Here is an 18,430-nt window from a genome sequence, read left to right as displayed (position 1 = left end):
ATTGGTCTGTAAAAGTGGCACAATTACTTGAAAACAAATTATTTTTACTGGAATGTTATGACTGCAAGCTGCTGAACACCCCCTAGTGGTGCAAAGTAATAGTTGCCTCATAAATCTTTCTAAAGCAATTCAAGCATTTCCCACCAATTTCCCCTCTGTTGCATTCTACCAACACTGCTACACAGTGGTTACCTGCTTATACCGCAAACAAATTTAATTGAATGGTGTAAGGATTTGGAATTTTGTGAAAATGTTCAAGGTGTAGCTAAAGTACATATCCTTAATTTTTCTTGTTGTATATAACATTGCATAGCTATGTAGAATGAAATAAAATTGCACGTAAGAGCTCATGCACACAGCAATGTATAGATCCTTATAGTGGCTTTCATTTTCCTATCAAAAAAACTGTTCTACAATGGGGCATATAAAGCCATCTACATTATTTTCATTTCTTTACACATTTTACATGGAAAACTCCATATGACTGTTCATAAAACCAGAGGAATGCAGAGATATAGTATGGACCCATAGTATTCTATATGTCCTGTATTATGGACTTGTTGTCGCTCTCATCCATTCCCGACTCAACTACTGCAACTCCATGCTCAATGGCCTTCCCCGCACCAGACTCTCCCCCTCTCCAATCCATACTAAATGCGGCAGCTAGACTCCTCTTCCTATCCAGCCGTTTCTCAGACGCCTCTGCACTATGCTAGTCGTTGCACTGGTTGCCCATCCACTACAGTTCACTCAATTCAGACTCATCATCCTCACCCACAATGCTCTCCATGGCGCCACACCGTTGTACATCGCTTCCCTCCTTTCCAAACCATCACCCAGGTCACACGCTCCGATCTGCAAACTCACTCAGACTAAACACCCCTCTAATATGAACCTAACATGTTCACTTCTCGGACTTCTCTAGAGTAGCAACAATCCTCTGGAATGCTCTACCCAAAACATCTGGACAATTCCGGACGCACGGAACTTCAGACTCACCCTAAAGACATACCTCTTCAAAGTAGCATGCCAAAACTCCTGATCTAGTTCCCCACCCCCACAATATGCTCCCTGCCCCTTCCTATGGCTTTCCACTTTTGTCTATTATGCACACTTCCTGCCCCCAGACCTCCTTACTACCCCCACCCCGTTTGTGTCCTAAAAACTGTATATCGCATGTTATCGTCGCATTGCTGTGTTTCCCCTGGCTCCACCTCCTGTCCCTGTACCTTCTGTATCACCCCTACCCTCTTTGTTTCCAAATAATTAAATACCATATATAACTCTTGTAATTTCTGTAATTTTCGTATTGTGTTCCCTATGTGCCTCGAAAGCACTGCGGGATGAATTGGAGCTATACAAATAAATATTATTATTACAACACATATCCATAATATGGTCTTAGCTTTTTGTATATTGTCTTCAACACTGAATGATTAATCTTTCTTTTCCTTTTTTCTGAATTAAAGGACAGAGTTACATTTCGAAGAATTATTGTAAAAAACAATGCTAAAAAGAGAAGAATGTATGAAAACTTTATTGAATCCCTGCCATTCCTAAAGTCTTTAGAAGTAAGTTTTGGGGTGAGGAGAGGGAAATCTGCATTTCGGTATGTCCTTGCAACAACTATTTAATTTTTAAATTTCTCCTCAGCTATCAGAACGTTTAAAGGTGGTAGATGTCATAGACACCAAAGCCTACGGTGACGGGGAACAAATTATCGCTCAGGTATTTTTTTTTTTTAAATCCCTTTTTATTTAGTTTTTTTTATACTTAAAGGGGTTGTCTGGCCAGAAACATCATATCTCATTACTTCTGTTTGCCCATTTCCATGCACTTTGTAATATACATTGTGCATGGAAAATGAAGCAAACAGAAGTTTTGGACTTACCTGAAGGGGTGCCCCCCCCCTGTGTTGACCCTCGGTCGTCCCAGGTTACGACAAGAAATCGTCTGCATTTCTTGTCGGGCCGGCAGCAGCTCTCGTCGGTGCGGGAACGCGTCTCTTCCCCTCCGCGCATGCGCAGTCGTTGGTTATTCCGCCGGGACCGCGCTCTTTCCCTAATCTTTGCAGGGGACGCGCGCCGCCGGTCGGCGCATGCGCAGTACACTCACTTCCTGGTTTCATATACCAGAGCGGAGTGAGTGTCTGCCTGCCGCTGCTGCCAAGGAGACACCATCGGGACTTTAAAAGTAAGTGGAAGGGGAGAAGGGGAGAAATGTTGGAAATGTTGGAGAGGAGGAGTTGGAGAGATGGATGGATGGATGTGTGCAGGGGGGGGGGGTGCAGTGATGTGTGTGTTCGTGGTGTCTGGAGACCAGCTGTCAGAAGTCCCGGGGGAAGGGGGGGGGTGTGGAGAGGGAGAGATGGAGGAATGGATGGATGGATGTGTGCAGGGGGGGGGGGGGGGTGCAGTGATGTGTGTGTGTGCACGGACCCGGCTGACAGAAGTCCCGGGGGAAGGGGGGGGGGGTGTGGAGAGGGAGAGATGGAGGAATGGATGGATGGATGTGTGCAGGGGGGGGGGTGCAGTGATGTGTATGTGCATGGACCCGGCTGACAGAAGTGGGGGGGGGTCATTGTGAGAGGGGCACTATGAGGGCATGTGTGTGTGGGGAAATGTTTTACTTTACTTTAGCAGGGGGCGGGGCCTGGGCGGGCAGAGACTGTAGAGCAGTTCAATAGAGGTGGGCGTGTCGTGGGCGGGGCTAGGACGTGAGCTGAGGGAAATCCTGCCTTTTCATGTCTCTTACTACCATCGGGAGCGCGCACACAGAGGAGGGAGAGCGCAGAGCATGTGAGAAGGCAGCACAGAGGCGCCATCTTTGAAAGCTGCAGTGAACATCAGAGTCTAAGGTAAGAAACTGACATTGCAGCTGATCTACTGGCCGGTTTGAGCCCCTGTATGCTGTCTGTTACTATCCTTACTGAAAGGAAAGCAGCAGCATTATAAAAATTTTTACCCTGTGTGGCCAGACAACTCCTTTAAGTTTACAATCAAAATCTGTCATTTTCATTCACTTTCATCAAGGAAACCAACAATATGATTTTCAAACATGTATTAGCTCAGGTATTTTTTGGCACTTTATTAGCAGAAACAGGTCTTAGAAGTGCCCATCCCAAAGATGATACATGTATCTTGCCATAACACAGTGGATATGACCCGTATAGTGGCGTAGGTGTGTTATCACACTGATTATTTATTGTTACTGGATAATGAACTTGCATTTTGGTTTGGTTATGTTTCTGACAGAAATATTGATTTCTTATGTCCATTATGTTTTTCCCACAGGGCGATGGAGCAGACAGTTTTTTTATTGTCGAGAGTGGGGAAGTGAAAATAACAATGAAAAGCAAGGTATTATTCATATTGCTCTCTTCATTTATAAAGAAACAAACATAACTAATGAGCAATAGTTTTCATGTCGTTAATTTTAAGCAAACTTTACTATAAAATGTGATCTTGTTTTAAAGAGGTTTTTTTCTCAATGAACATTAACGGCATATTCATGTTATATGCCATCAGTGTGTGATAAGCAGAGGTAAGACTGCAGAAAAAAACAACAATACTAAAAAATGGGGTGCCAGTTCCTCTGTGAGTTCACGACAAATGCATTCTCTCTGTTGAATTAAGTCCTTTGGAAATATGGAAGTAGATTAATCAGCCCACTTGGCTGTTTGCATATTCCCCATGAAGTTCTATAGAGAGTAGCTGTGCATGTGCAGCAGACTCACAACTGTGAAGACAGGGCCGAGCAACTCATGGTCACTGAGAGTCCAGTTATTGATGCCTACACCATTCATACATGTCAAATCAAATTAATTTACCATATACACTCTGTCAAAAAAAAACCTAGAAGGAGTTGACATTTTGCTGCAAAACACGGCATTCAGTTACATCTCAGACGGATATGCCAATGATTCGAGTTGTGGCGTGATTGGATGGATGGTCTTGCCACCTGCAACCATACAAGTGATTCCCCCCTGACTTATAAAAAGGCTCTGAGAGGCTACTTGTGTGTACTGGACCTCTTTTTCTCTTGTGTAGAGCTTGTTGACTACTAGACGCCTCTATGATGCAATTTAACCCTTTCCAATCCAATTTATCGGCCACGTGCATTTTCCCCAGCTCCAATTTATTTTGTGCGGGAAAGCATCGTGTAAGTGTTGGGTAGGCTCCGGCAGCAGAGCAGGGGGAGAAAGAACATCTGGCATTCAATAAATGAAGAACCCAGCGCTGATCAGTGCTGGATTCTGCATTTAGTGAATGCCCATATGTGCTTCCTTCCCCGCTCTGCTGCCGGAGCCTACCCAATACACTTATGTGAGTGAACTTGAAACCCCGATCACCACTGGATTCTGCATTTACTGAATTCCCCATGTGCTTTCTTCCCCGCTCTGCTGCTGAAGGCCACCCCACACACTTTTATGTAAGTGACCTGGAAACAGCACTGATAAGCGCTGGATTCCTTATTTACTGAATGCCAGATGTTCTTTCTCCCCTGCTCTGCTGCCGTGTATTCTCTGTCAATAGGGAAGGGAGAAAGCACGTGGGGGCATTCAGTAAATGAAGAGCCCAGCGCTGATCAGTGCTGATAGTGAATGCCCCCATGCGCCTCCTCCCCCACTCTGCTGCCGGAGGCCACCCGACACACTTATGTGAGTAAGTGAGCTGGAAACAGCACTGAACAGCACTCAATTCTTCAGTTACTGAATGCCCCCACGTGCTTTCTGCCCTCTCTATTGCCGGAGAATACACGGCAGCAGAGCAGGGGAGAATGAACATCTGGCATTCAGTGAAGAATCCAGCGCTGTTTTGGGCTCATTTACTCACATAAGTGTGTCGGGTGGCCTCCGGCAGCAGAGCGGGGAAGGAAGCACTGCAGAAGCAGCATGTCGGGTCTGTCCCGACATCGGAGCTATAGAGAAAAATGAGGATGTCGGGACAGCCCCGACATTGGATTGGAAAGAGTTTTCGCCCAGTTAACAGAGTTTGAGAAGGGGGCATTATTGGAATGTGTGAAGCTGGATGGTTGTATCGACGAATTGCCCGCCATCTAGGCTGTTCTGAACATACTGTTAGGGGGTGTTGGGACAAGTGGATGTGTGAGGGCACGCACACAAGGCAACCAGGCTTAGAATGCCCCGAACAGACTACAAGCAGAGAGGATCGTCCAAGAAGCATGATCAGCTCCATCGTTACATGCCCTTATGTTTGGCAACACCATTTGCAGGCCCTTGACTGAAAGGTTGCCTGTTATGTGTACTGTCTTTGATAGCAACCAACGATCGCCTCTGTTTGCAATGGTGTTGTGAATGACAAAAATGGACTGCTATGGAGTGGAACCTGGTTGTCTTCAGCAACGAATCCAGGTTTAGTTTGGGCGCTGACAATGGACGTGTTCGTGTCTAGAGACCTAGAGTTGAGTGCCTCAATCTTGCCTTTGCTGTGGAGCGACACACTGTCCCCATTGCTGGTGTGATGAACTGGGTGGGGCAGTTCATATGACAGTGAGTTACCCCTAGTAGTGGTACAAGGGACAATGACAGGTCGGCAATATGTTTAGGACATCATGCACATATAATGTTTCGATTCTGAAAACTCCTCTTAGGTTCTTAATTTTTTTTTACAAGTAATGCCTGTTAATAGGGGTAGCATGGTGGCTTTTCACCCACATTCCAAAAATGTTTTAATAGGTTAATTTAAACATTGTGATCTCCAATGTAATATGAAATATAAAAAGTTATTAGTACTAGTGGGAAAATCCCTTAAAAATAAGCTCTATGTTTAGAGTCCTCTTTCAACAAATATTAGGAAATTGCTAAAATCACAATCCTTAAAGGGTTATTTCCTAAGTAGACTTTTATCACCCATCCACGGGATAGGTGATAAAGAATTCACTGCTGAGCCACCTCCAATCCTGAAAATATGGGTCCTGTCTCCCCTTTTTCCCTTCACTGTGGGCTGACTTCTCCCTTTGCAGTCTGAGGAGGGGATTGAATCGAGCGTCACTTGAGCATGCATGGTGCCACTCCATTTATCTTCAGTGGAACTGTGGGAGATAGCCAAGCGCATGTACTCTGCTATTTCCATTATCCCCATGAAATGAATGGAGCTGCACCGTGCAAGCTTGAACGCCACTCCATTCAATTTCCTCCTTGCTGGGGGGTAATGGGGTTTGAGGCAGTGAGCCTACAGTCAGCAGGATGGGGACTCCCAGGATCTCTGTTCTCAGGATGGGTGGTGGTATCAGTGGTGAGACCGCCACCGATTTGACTTTTATCCCATGGATAGGTAATAAAGGTCTATTTTGGAAATAATCCTTTAATATGATCATACCTTAATCACTTTGCTTAGTCATGGGAGCCATCTAAATGAATGTTAGGGCTGAAAGGCAATTACAAATTAGCACTGACTTTTTCCCTTAGGATCTGTCAGAAAATTACAGATTGCAGTCTGTGGCTGTGATTGATATTCTGGTATGGAGGGGAACACAATGTATTGCCATTTGGCAAAGATGTATCTAAAAGCCACATGGTAGTAAAATATGGTTTGTAGTGAAAAGCCAATAGGATAGAAAGGCTGAATGAACTCACATGTGTGCTGTTAGTTGAAAAACCTGCTTATTTCATAGGAGATGTGTGTCGTAAATTCTTAATTTTGGTAGTTTTATTTGAATGATATCTCTACTCTTTAGTTAAGCTTATTTAAAAAAAGAGAAGAACATTGGAGGAAATTTATCATATGTACAATTTGGTTGTGATTATTTTTTGCGACTTTTTGGCTATGCGTATGCCTAATATGTGCCTAATTCTTCAATGTACTGCACGCAGTATGTTAAATTGGGCACAGATACCTTCTGTTATCTCCATGCAGGCTGTGTGAACAACAGCCTAACCGGACGCCACTTAAAAGAAGAGCTGGAGAGAGGAAAATGGAATAAGGAACGTGCATACACGCTGGACACCAACATCGAACATAAACCAGAACCTGCATATAAACAACAACAACAGGCAACAGATGCCAAAATACTTACCCATGTACCACAACACCCAGATAAATGGAAATATCTAATAAGTTAGTACATACAATGTATTGGTTTTATTTTGGCCAGAATACTTAAGCTCACAAGCACACGTCAAGGGTCCTTGTCGTTTTGTTAGTCCCTACTCTAACAAGACAACTAAAACCCAAAAAGGGAGTCCTGGCTACAAGCGGGGCGATTGTCCCATCAGGGACAGGCCTATGCTAGAACCATCCTAGATGGTAACAGGCAGGAACACAAGACAAGGAAAATGCAACTCACACATTGAATAGGACAATTTACATCAGATTTCTAAACACCTACAAATAGACACTGAACATGTCACTTTTCATACCAACAAACAGACAAGGGAATCCCCCCCAGAACCTCATACATGCAGCTTACACCAAAGCAGAACATGCATGAGTCCAAGCACAGAGTTCTGAGAGGTGATAAGATAATGAATAAATAACCAGCGCCCTCTAGTAAGAGGTGCCGGTATTTATGTGCAGAAGATTGGTGGTGATTGGCTGGCTGGAGCATTACACAAATGACCAGCTCAATCATCTCACACCTGCAGCAGTGTGCACCTGAAAACCCATAGAATTACAGTTCCCAGAAGCACAACGTGACACCTTCTTTTTATGTGGTGTGAAAAAAAATTTTATTTAAACAATTTACACATTATAAATCAGTGTGAATAGCTGTGCCATCTAAACTAAGCACACAAATTTAGACAAAAAGGAAAGTGACGTGACCAGGCATAAATCATTTAGAATAGGCTTATGAGGTTTATATACAATGCATGTGTCATTTAGACTAAAAAAAGGAGCATTTTAGATAAAAATGTACAAATTCTTTCATAAATTTCCCCCATTGTCCCCATATTCAACTTTTACTGTCATCTGTTGCTGCTAAGCAACATTTATCAAAGATGAACATGAGCTTGTTAGTACATATTTTGATCAAATTCTATAAGCCCACTTTCTGAGCCAACTCATAATTTTTGCAGTGATACATTGCGATGCTTTTAAATATCTGTAGAATTTTTTGAGGCCTTTTTGTTTCACTAGAAGGAATCTGTACAACTAGTAAAAAAAAAATTATTTCATGGAGGTTCAGTATTTGTATATATTATTACCTAATACTGCAGGAGCGATCAAACCATCGCAAGTTCAAGTCATAGAAGGTCAAGTAATGAAAGTTTTATTGTAAAAAAATAAATAAAAGCTAATAAAAGTTAAGAAACCCTTTTTCTTATCATAAAGAAATCAAAATTAAAAAAAACATATTTGGTATCCCTGCATCTTTAGGCCTTAGTCAGACGGGCGTTTTTTTGCGCGATTTGCGCATGCGCATGCGTCCGGCGATTTTATAAAACCATTGCTTTGCAATGATATCGGACACATGAGCGCTTTTTATGCGCTCGTCCGATAAATTATAGAACAGAAATCGCAGATCGCACCTATCTGAGATCTGCGATTCCTGTTCTCTTCTCTATATGCGCTCAATGGGGCCGGCGGCAGCAGCGCCGACCCCGTTGAGAACATATAGAAGACAAATCATTCTTCTCTGCCACAGCTGTAACAGCTGTGGCAGAGAAGAACGATGTTTGCCCATTGAATTCAATGGAGCCGGCAATACAGCCGACTCCATTGAAAGCAATGGGCTGCCGGCGTGCGCGGGATGAATTGTCGGGAAGGGCTTAAATATATAAGCCCTTCCCTGCAATTCATCCAGAATACATACTCACCTGCTCCCGGCAGCCGGAGTTCCACGCGGCCGGCCTGCAGTGGGTGTGAAGGGGGTGTGAGTCAGACCTGCCCCCTGATTGGCTCAGCGCTGAGCCAATCAGGGGGCAGGTCTGACTCACACCCCCTTCACACCCACTGCAGGCCGGCCGCGTGGAACTCCGGCTGCCGGGAGCAGGTGAGTATGTATATTTTTTTTATTTTAACACTTTTCTGGATGAATTGCAGCGAAGGGCTTATATACTTAAGCCCTTCCCGACAATTCATCCAACACTCGCCCGCAGCGCATTGCTTTCAATGGAGCCGCTGTATTGCCGGCTCCATTGAATGGAATGCGCTGGACAGCTCCGGCCCGTTTCTAATGAAACGCGGCTAGGAGCAGATTTTCGGGCGATTTTCGGGCACCGGTCACGCGATTTGCGGATGCGCATCCGTCATGCGATCCGCAAATCGCGCGAAAAAACACCCGTCTGACTAAGGCCTTAAAAGTTTGATCTATTAAAGTAACGAATTCTTAATCCCGTAAGGTAAACGTGGTCAGAAAAAAAAATACACATCATCAGAATTGCGCTTTTTTTTTGGTCACCACGCCCCCATGATAAAAAGTTTATAAAAAGCAATCAAAAAGTCGTATGCACTCCAAAATGGTACCAATAGAAACTACAGGATGTTGTGCAAAAACAAGCCCCCACACAGCTATGTCAATGGAAAAATAATAAAGTGATGGCTGTCAGAAGATGGAGGCAGAAAATTATTTTATTTTTTTTCAAAGATATATTTTTTGTAAAACAGTACGCCAAAAAAACAAACAAAAAAAACTATATACATTTTGTGTTGTCGCAATTGTACCAACCCACTGAACAAAGTTATCATATATTTTTTGCAGTGGTGTATACACAATTAAAACAAGAACCCCACCCACCCCCAAAAAAGTCAGAATTGTATTTTTTTTCCATCTCACTCCACTTAGAATTTTTAAAAAGTTTTTCAGTACATTATTAGGTACAATGACCCCTTAACGATCTCGCATACTTTTTTGACCGAGACCTTTAAGGGATTTTATTCTGCAGCGCCGTCAAAAGGGGAGAAGGGTTCTCAGCTGTGGACATGGGGCCTAACGGGTTAAGTAGTGCCATCGAAAAATTTAACTTGTCTCATAAAAAAAAAAAAGTTATCAGTTTTTGAAAGTGGGGATGAAAAACTGAAAATGTAAAAAAAAAATGGCCGCATCCTTATGGGCTTAAACTTGCAAATGTACACTAACAAAGTATTTGAATGGATTCCTTATTTTGCTTTGATACATAATATCTATCTATAGTCTTGTGTGACTGAGGTGGCTGTGGTGACAGTATATATAATATATCATTTCTTTTTCATAAAACCAATGATTGTATATAATCGTAACATAGTATGCCACTCATGAGGTCATAGAGGACCTCTTGAGGACATTAATTCTTTACATGTTTTTTAAACTTTGCCGTTTTCAATTATAATTGGGACATCCGTAGCCGTTTACAGGGAAAAACAGTCCCCTGTCTTTTCATTAGTCACTGGCAGAGTTGATCTTGGTCTGCTCTGCCATAGCAGGGGGCATTGCTGTTCTCTATTCAGAGCTATGTAGGCTGCAAAAGAGAAGAAAAGGCGATTATAAACGGTCTTCTCCGTGGGGTTCTCGCTTTCTGTGACTGTAGGAGCTTTGAACCTGCACCGTAGATTTACAATGGTGCCGCGTTTAAAGCCCAGGACCATGCACCATACATTTGTGGCATGTGATGTTAAATAGGTTAAAGTTCTAAATATGCGTGTGTCTTTTATTGCTTTATATGTTACTGTTTAACATATAACAAGTCTGACAGGTCCTGTGGATTATTCTTTACCATAGGCTTTCTTTTTTTGTGGAAGTTATGGTCTGGAAATACATCATAAAGTCTAAACTTTACGAAATTCCCCTCCCAAATACCTCTGTGTCATTTCAAGTGCTCTTGGTAAAGGTCAATTGTTCAGAATGCATACAAGGAAGTCATGGCAGAATAAAATATGAAGATTCACTTGCCTAATATAGTTTTCTGTACATTGCCAAAAATATTCTACAATTGTTCTATTTTGCTGTATTGTGGTACATTGAAACATACAGTATATTAGACCATGGCCTGGTTCCATGAGTGTTTCAGCATTTTGGATGTGAGTCATAGAGGACAATAGGTAACAGTTACATTCATCTTGTGTTTTGGTGCAGGTCTAGTTTTTCAGCTGGTAATTGATTGAAAGCTCTCAAACATTACTTACTGACACATCAGAACAGTAATCAATTATTTGCATTGTTTGAATATGTTTTAGTACCATAGTGGTGTAATCATTTGAACTATTAATGATAATAATCCGTTTGTATTCAATTTAAATTACGTTTTTTTAAAATTATGGCTGATATTAAATGTTGTTTTATTATTATTTGTTTTCATAGTCTTAATGAAGAAATGTAAGTGGAATACCAATGTAGGATTGCTGTATACTTTACTAGTAGAGATGAGCGAGCATACTCGCTAAGGACAATTGCTCGATCGAGCATTGTCCTTAGCGAGTATCTCCCCGCTCTGCAGAGAAGCTTCGGTGACAGGTGAGTTGCGGCAGTGAGCAGGAGGGAGCGGGGGGGAGAGAGGGAGAGAGATCTCCCCTCCGTTCCTCCCCGCTGTCCTTCGCCGCTCCCTGCCCGCCGCCGGCAGACGAACCTTTTCTCTTGAGCGGGCAGGTACTCGCTAAGGGCAATGCTCGCTCATCACTATTTACTAGCTGTGTGGCTTCTTCATTCTAGCTGAGAATACACGTGAAAGATTACTGCGTATTGTTTGAAATGCCAACATTTCAGGGTGTATTTTTTTATTTTCAGAGTAAAGCAGATGTGGAACAGAACGAAGCAGTTGAAATTGCTCGCTACTCCAGAGGGCAGTATTTTGGAGAACTTGCCTTGGTGACCAACAAACCTAGAGCCGCCTCAGCATACGCTATTGGGAGTGTAAAGTGTTTAGGTAACATAAATGTTATTATTTGTAGCAGAGTATTATTTGTGACATAAGTAGTTTTATAATATATTAGAGACACTTTACTGTCCAATGCATATGCAAGGAAACGGAGTAAATGTATTTTCCTTAACCCCTTGGTGAACAGGCCTGTTTGCGACTTAGTGACGGAGCCGAATTTTGGAAATCTGATGTGTCAATTTAACATAGAATAACTCTGTAAAGGTTTTGCATATTCAAGTAATTCTAATATAATCAAGAAAAAAAGAGTAGCAGCAGATATGGTGCAAAAAAAATTAAAAGTCTATTTTATTCCTCCAGTTAAAATCAGAGATGTTTCGACTTTGCCAGTCTTTAAACAAGCTTGACAAAGACTGGCAAAGAATGAAGCTTGATAAAGACTGGCAAAGAATGGAGCTTGATAAAGACTGGCAAAGAATGGAGCTTGATAAAGACTGGCAAAGTCGAAACGTCGCTGATTTTAACTGGAGGAATAAAATGGACTTTTAATTTTTTTGCACCATATGTGCTACTACTCTTTTTTTTTTCTTGATTATATTGGGATAATCTATATAGAAGTATGGGTTCTGACTTCTGAGTGGTGTTTGGCAGAAGGATGCAAGGGCCTCAGCAAGTGTTTTGCTTTGAATAGGAGTGTGCTTCTGGTCATACAGATTGGAAATGTATCCAAGTAATTCTGATATTGTTTTTTCGCCACACATTGTACTTCATTTAGGTGCTATAAATAGTCCGATAGAATTTGTTTATTTTTTATTAAAAATGCAAAAATTGAGGAAAAGTTTTTTTTTAAATTTCATTTTTTTATATTTTTAACTGCAACATGTGAAATATGGACAAACATACTGTAAACATTTTGGATGACATGTATATTTCCATCTATTTACTTTATTATGAAAGCATATTGGAAAAACTAGATTTTTTTTTGCAATTTAGGAGAGGTACAAATTTAACATTACTTTTTAAACTTTTTTAAAACTTTTTTTTTTTTACTTTGCACAAGGTCACTATTATCACTGATAATAGCGACCTCGTGCCTGGGGATTGCAAACCGCAGCCCCCAGTGTCTTCTCTTTTCTTTCTGCTGCCTTTGGTAGTGAAGAGAAGAGAAATTTCAAATTTCCCGGGTTTCTTTCTGCTATTGTGCCCGCCATTCCGCCAGCGGGTGCAGGCGCAGTGCACGGAGACGTGACGTCGGGAAGCAAGATGGCAGTGGAGCACTGTAGCAGGCTTCAGATAAGCTGTTAAAGCCCCCCCCAGAGCGATCCGATTGCTGAGGGGAGCTGAAATGCACACCATTTGTGCTCCGCTGTGTACTTTCATTTAGTCTCTGATATCTATTAGATATTGGGCATTGGATGACTGGGGACTACAAACCGCAGCCCCCAGTGTGTGCTCTAGACTCCCACCTACCTCCGGTAGGTGAGAGCCTGGAGCTTTGACACTGCACAGCCCCGTGGCTTTATTTCACAGTAAGGCCGTCAATTGATGGCCGTGTGGAATAAAGCCCAGCTAGTGAGGCCATCAAAAGGTGTATCGGCGGTCACAAAGAGGTTAAACTAATTAATATTTATCAAGAAACAGTCCTTACAAAAAAGTACCAATGAAGAGTTAGCCACTCTCTGTTCTCCTTTCTCACAGCAATGGACGTGCAAGCTTTTGAAAGGCTCTTGGGACCATGTATGGAGATAATGAAAAGGAACATTGCAAATTATGAAGAACAGCTGGTTGCATTGTTTGGAACAAACATGGACATAACTGACCCGAGTTCCTGAGTAAAAGACAGCAAAGCAGAAGACATGGAGAGAAAAAAATAGCACAGTTGTGGTTATTCCACACAGAATGTGTCTGTTTTTTGTGTAGATGCCAAGCATTTTCTGTGATTTTTTTTTAACATTACCCCCCTTAGTGGCAGAAGAGCTTTCAATCCATGACTGTTTTGCAGTAGCTTGCTGATCACACTTAAGGTTGTGATATTTTTAACTGATCTTTTTAATTTATTACAGCAGGTTTCTCTCTAAGGAAAGTTGTAATTTTATAGATAATAGATTTAATTTGCAATTCTTCCCTAAGCAAACATTTAGATAAAAAAAGGTATTCTGATCTAGATGGACCAGTACTTTTATCTTCTCCAAAATGTAGATGCTAAACTAATGGATCAAATACATCTGCAGCTATATGTAATGCTTCCCTCCGACAAGGAACTCAGCCGTTCTATTAATCAGATAGGCTTAGCATGGTTTTGTGCATTGCCTCATTTAGAATGAAAGTAAATACACTAAATGAACCAGTAAGCATGCCACATGATTGGATACAGGACACCACTTTTATATAGTTTTTATATAGTGTTACTGTACTTTGCTTTATTTTCACATTGTTTGCTTTCACGTCAGAGTTAGTTTTACAAGGTACTCATATGGCATCAACACAATAAAGAATAATCAAATCCTGCTGAAAGAATTTAACACATGAACATAATACCAAAAAGTAAATATTCATCACAAAAAAGGGTTGGATCTGCAGTGATTTTTATATTTAAAGTGAAGCTGGCAGAGTTACTATAAACAAGGGGCAGATTTATCACTATGTTGAAACTACGGTGAACAATGAAAATCACCACCAATCTGTAATACAAGGCAGAGTCATCAGAGCCAATTTAATATTAATTGAAGTTTTCCTTTTTTTTTTTACCTAAAATAACCTTTGTAGGTCCTTGTGTATGTCCTAAAGTAACCATTATATTTAGGGGGTATGACATCTACATCTTATTAACGGTGTCCTTTTAAAAGAGTTTTTTTGCTAAATTAGTTAGATTCATGTAAAAGCAAAAGTTTAAAAACAAATCCCATTTAATTCAGAGTATAAATCAGTCTTTGGCAGCAATGCATATGTCTTTAGAAGATACTACAGCTACCCTTATGCTCATCATAATTTAAATCTAAAGGTTGTTTGACTGGCACGTCTCCCATGATCTCTGCCACCTAACCACAAATACCATGTAAAGCAGCTCTTCTTATGTTACTTATTTTGAGCTAGAGGAGGATGCAGTATTTTCTCTGGAAAGCTTATGCCGGCAGTAGTGTGGCAGCCGCCATGTGCATTACAGTGATCACTCATGTTACAGCGGCATCAGGGTACAATAATTTCAACATACAATGGCCTGGGAAAGACCACTGTAACTCAAAAAGGGATTCAACATACATGTCATAGACAGCTCAGATCGGTGGCACGTGTCCTGGTAAAGCGCCCAGTTGGCTGTCTAGTAGCACCTCTCTACACTACTGTGCAGTATTACATATTCTGTACTATTTTTTAAGCCCCTTTTACTTGGGATGACTGTCAGGCACTTCAGTGCCCCACAGCTGTTCCAGCAATGATCTCTCCTGTGCTTTTACACAGGAGCCATCATCGCTCAGTGACTGGAGGTGGAGCGGAGATCTGCCGCTATTCACAGTAAACAGGCCATCATGAATGATGGCCTCTTTACATAAAAAGATTCAGCGGCAGACCTACAATGATTTTTAGTTCTGCACGAAAAGATGCAATCGGTGATTTTCACTGCTTGCATTCCCACAGCACAATCATCGTGCAAAGCGCTTGATCTAAAAGTGATTTGCACTGTACTCGTGCCATGTAAAAGAGGCTTCACCTGTGCAATGATGAGCTGCTTTGGACATCAGATGAGGGGGATGCTATTTTAGTTTTCAGGTATACTGTGTGGACTGTACAGACCCTGAAGAAGCTCCTGTCCTCTTCATAGAAAGGGATTTACAGCTTCCAGTAGCTCTTTCTGACTGTTATATATAAGGATCTGCTTTACATTCTTTATTTTGTATTACTTGTGATAGACATTTTACAGGCTTAAGAACCAATTATTAGTTTTCCTTAGCATTATGGTTTCAGCATACAGTGATCATCGCAGAACCAATTAATATTACATGTTGAGGAACCACTGTATATTGCCAAATCTAGCCGAAAACAATCAGATTCATTCATAAGAATGTAATGTTAATGGACCAATTATCTTTTCCATTTTGTATTTCCCAAGTGTGGCACTGGGACTACTTGGCCCACCAGGAATAATGCTGAATGCCCACCCTGCATCAGTACAAATCATTTTCTTCATCTACTTTAATTACATTATCTTTGGTGTTGTTGCATAAGCAGGACATATCATCAATAAAGCCTAATAGGTTATTTGTGAATTACGAAAAAAAAAAGACTCTAGTGGCAACTAATTTGTTCCAAAGTGGGGTTGTCTTTTACCCCATGTTTGGAGCCCTGCTGCAAGATTAGTTCATTATTATGTCAGAGCTGGTCATTGAATAGAAACTGAATGTGAAATGTTAAATCAAGACACTGTATAATAGCTCTTAGCAGTACCCAGAAACACCTAACAAGTTATGTCGGCAAGTTTGTGTATAAATGGCAATGTTTCGGCTCATAACACTATGGTGAGGATTAATCTGTTTTTTACTTAACTTTGAGTAGGTGGATAGACTTCTGAGACTCTCCTTTCCAGAGATGGTTAGAGAATGGCATAACCTTAAAACACAATGATCAAACTTGATTCACGGGGAAGGCCCACAGGGCACCTCATATTCACCCCCCTTCTCTCTCATTCTTTCTCTATTTCCCACTTCCTCCTTCTTCCTCCCCTTTTTCTTCCCTTTTGTCTTCTATCCCAGTTTTAGGGTTAACCCTACGTTGTGACCAGGGGTCGCCACATGGGTAGGGATGATTCTTTGGGAGATAAACCCCACTAGAGAATGGGTCTTGCAAGAAAGTGGGACCTATTTCAGTGGGATGGCCTCCTGAGGTTGTGTTTCCTGCTCACGAGGGTTGGTTGATTTTTAAAAAAAATTCCCTTTGAGAGTCAACTTTGACCGACAGAAATAGACTACAGTTAGCTTGTGCAATTTAATTTATTGTATCATATACCAATGTTCACTTTATACTTGTAAAGGCTTTCAATAAAAATCTGTTGATCTAACAAAATATTCTGGCCAAAGGAAAGAGATCAAAACCTGCTTGTAAGGGTTGAGAAGTCCAGGAAGACAAAGCAACATGAATGTTAATATGAAATCCGTGGTTACTGTAGATGCATTCAACATTATATAGAACCAAAACCTGTAGACATAGAATATGCGTAGTAGTATACAGTATGGATGAAAGTTTTTGCGACTGCAGCTTTTCGTGCCGTCAGATTCACAAAATATAGGTTAGTGAGTATTCCACAGAATAAATGCTGGATACAGCACAATGCACATGTATACAGAAGGCACACAGGAGAGATGAGAACACATTTTCCTAACAGATATGATGCTAATGAAGTAATTCAGTACAAAGATGTGAGAACAGAACATCAGGTAACAAGCTGCAGGAGATATTCAGCAAGTACAGAAGAAGTAACACCTTGTATTTGTCTTAGTGTAATTAGTATGACACAGCCAGTGGAGAAATACGCATGTTGCATCAGACTTCAGAGTATAGAGTTTGGTTTCATTTTCTTTCTTGCCATCTCTTATGAGAAATAACCTAGTTCTTTTTTTTTTACCACGTTCCTGGATTATCACATCTGCATTGTGTCCTGGGGAGCGCTCTCACAGATAATTACAGTCAGGAATCTAGAAAACCACATACTATATAGCCAAAGTGGCCAGAGCTTGTTGTGAATTCTGAAATCAAAGGGTACATGTTGATAGCTTCACACTGCCCAAACCACAGGCTGCATGAACCGTGCATGTGTTATTCTGAAACTCTGCGGCGTTTCAGAATAAAAACACACTTTAAAGTTTGAATCAGGAGATCCGTTTCCGAGTCAAACAGGCAAAGAGGTAGGCCATGCCAGGCTCTCGTCACGCACGGCATGTTGATTGGCAGGTCTCTCCCTATACATAGGCAGGGAGAAGATCTGTCAGTCAACATGCTGCGAGCAGGGACAGCCTGGCTTAGCCTGACTCTTTGATTCGAGCACTCGGAGTCAAAACATCTAAGTGTGTGGATTTAAGAAAGCTTTTCAGAAGAACATCTATCTACAAGAGGTGGAAATATGCATATCTGTCAGATCCATGCTGCCTGTGCTTTGGACAGCATAAATCCGGTGACAGGTTCCCTTTAAAGCACAGCTGATCAATATGCTTGCTCACTAGAGATGAGTGAGCATACTCGCTAAGGGCAATTACTCGATCGAGCATTGTCCTTAGCGAGTACCTGCCCACTCGGAAGAAAAGGTTCGGCTGCCGGCGCGGGTGAGAGGTGAGTTGCGGCAGTCAGCAGGGGGGAAGGGAGAGAGAAATCTCTGTTCCTCCCCGCTCTCCCCTGCCGCTATCTGCCCCCTGCCAAATCTTCCGAGCTGGCAGGTACTCGCTAAGGGCAATGCTCGATCGAGTAATTGCCCTTAGCGAGTATGCTCGCTCATCTCTATTGCTCACACATCACTCCAACCTTACAAGTAGACTCCACTTGTTGCATGCCTTGGAGGGCCATCCATTTGTTCTATTAGTGTGTAAAAGATGTCGTAGTTTACATAGGCCTATCCCGGTGACAAGTTCTATGATGAACAAGCACATGAAGAATACAATGGATATTACTAGACATATATGTTAAGACATATTGCGC

The 18,430-nt window shown here is 41.7% G+C and overlaps 1 protein-coding gene across 2 annotated transcripts in view; it reads left to right on the top strand.

Annotated features, from left to right (window-relative positions):
* Positions 1-18,006, top strand: part of PRKAR2B (protein kinase cAMP-dependent type II regulatory subunit beta) — a 106,693-nt gene extending 88,687 nt beyond the window's left edge. For both annotated transcript variants that reach the window (XM_066591938.1, XM_066591939.1), the window contains exons 7-11: positions 1,470-1,571; positions 1,654-1,728; positions 3,294-3,359; positions 11,662-11,800; positions 13,451-18,006. In XM_066591938.1, the coding sequence (XP_066448035.1) occupies positions 1,470-1,571; positions 1,654-1,728; positions 3,294-3,359; positions 11,662-11,800; positions 13,451-13,584 (516 nt within the window). In that variant the 3' untranslated portion in view covers positions 13,585-18,006. The remainder of the gene's footprint in view (positions 1-1,469; positions 1,572-1,653; positions 1,729-3,293; positions 3,360-11,661; positions 11,801-13,450) is intronic.
* The last annotated feature ends 424 nt before the right edge of the window (positions 18,007-18,430 follow it).

The sequence above is a fragment of the Eleutherodactylus coqui genome, chromosome 2 (assembly GCF_035609145.1).
Source record: "Eleutherodactylus coqui strain aEleCoq1 chromosome 2, aEleCoq1.hap1, whole genome shotgun sequence".
Classification (NCBI taxonomy): Eukaryota; Metazoa; Chordata; class Amphibia; order Anura; family Eleutherodactylidae; genus Eleutherodactylus; species Eleutherodactylus coqui.
The sequence above is the reverse complement of the archived record's forward strand: the minus strand, read 5'-3'. Positions and strand labels throughout refer to the sequence as shown.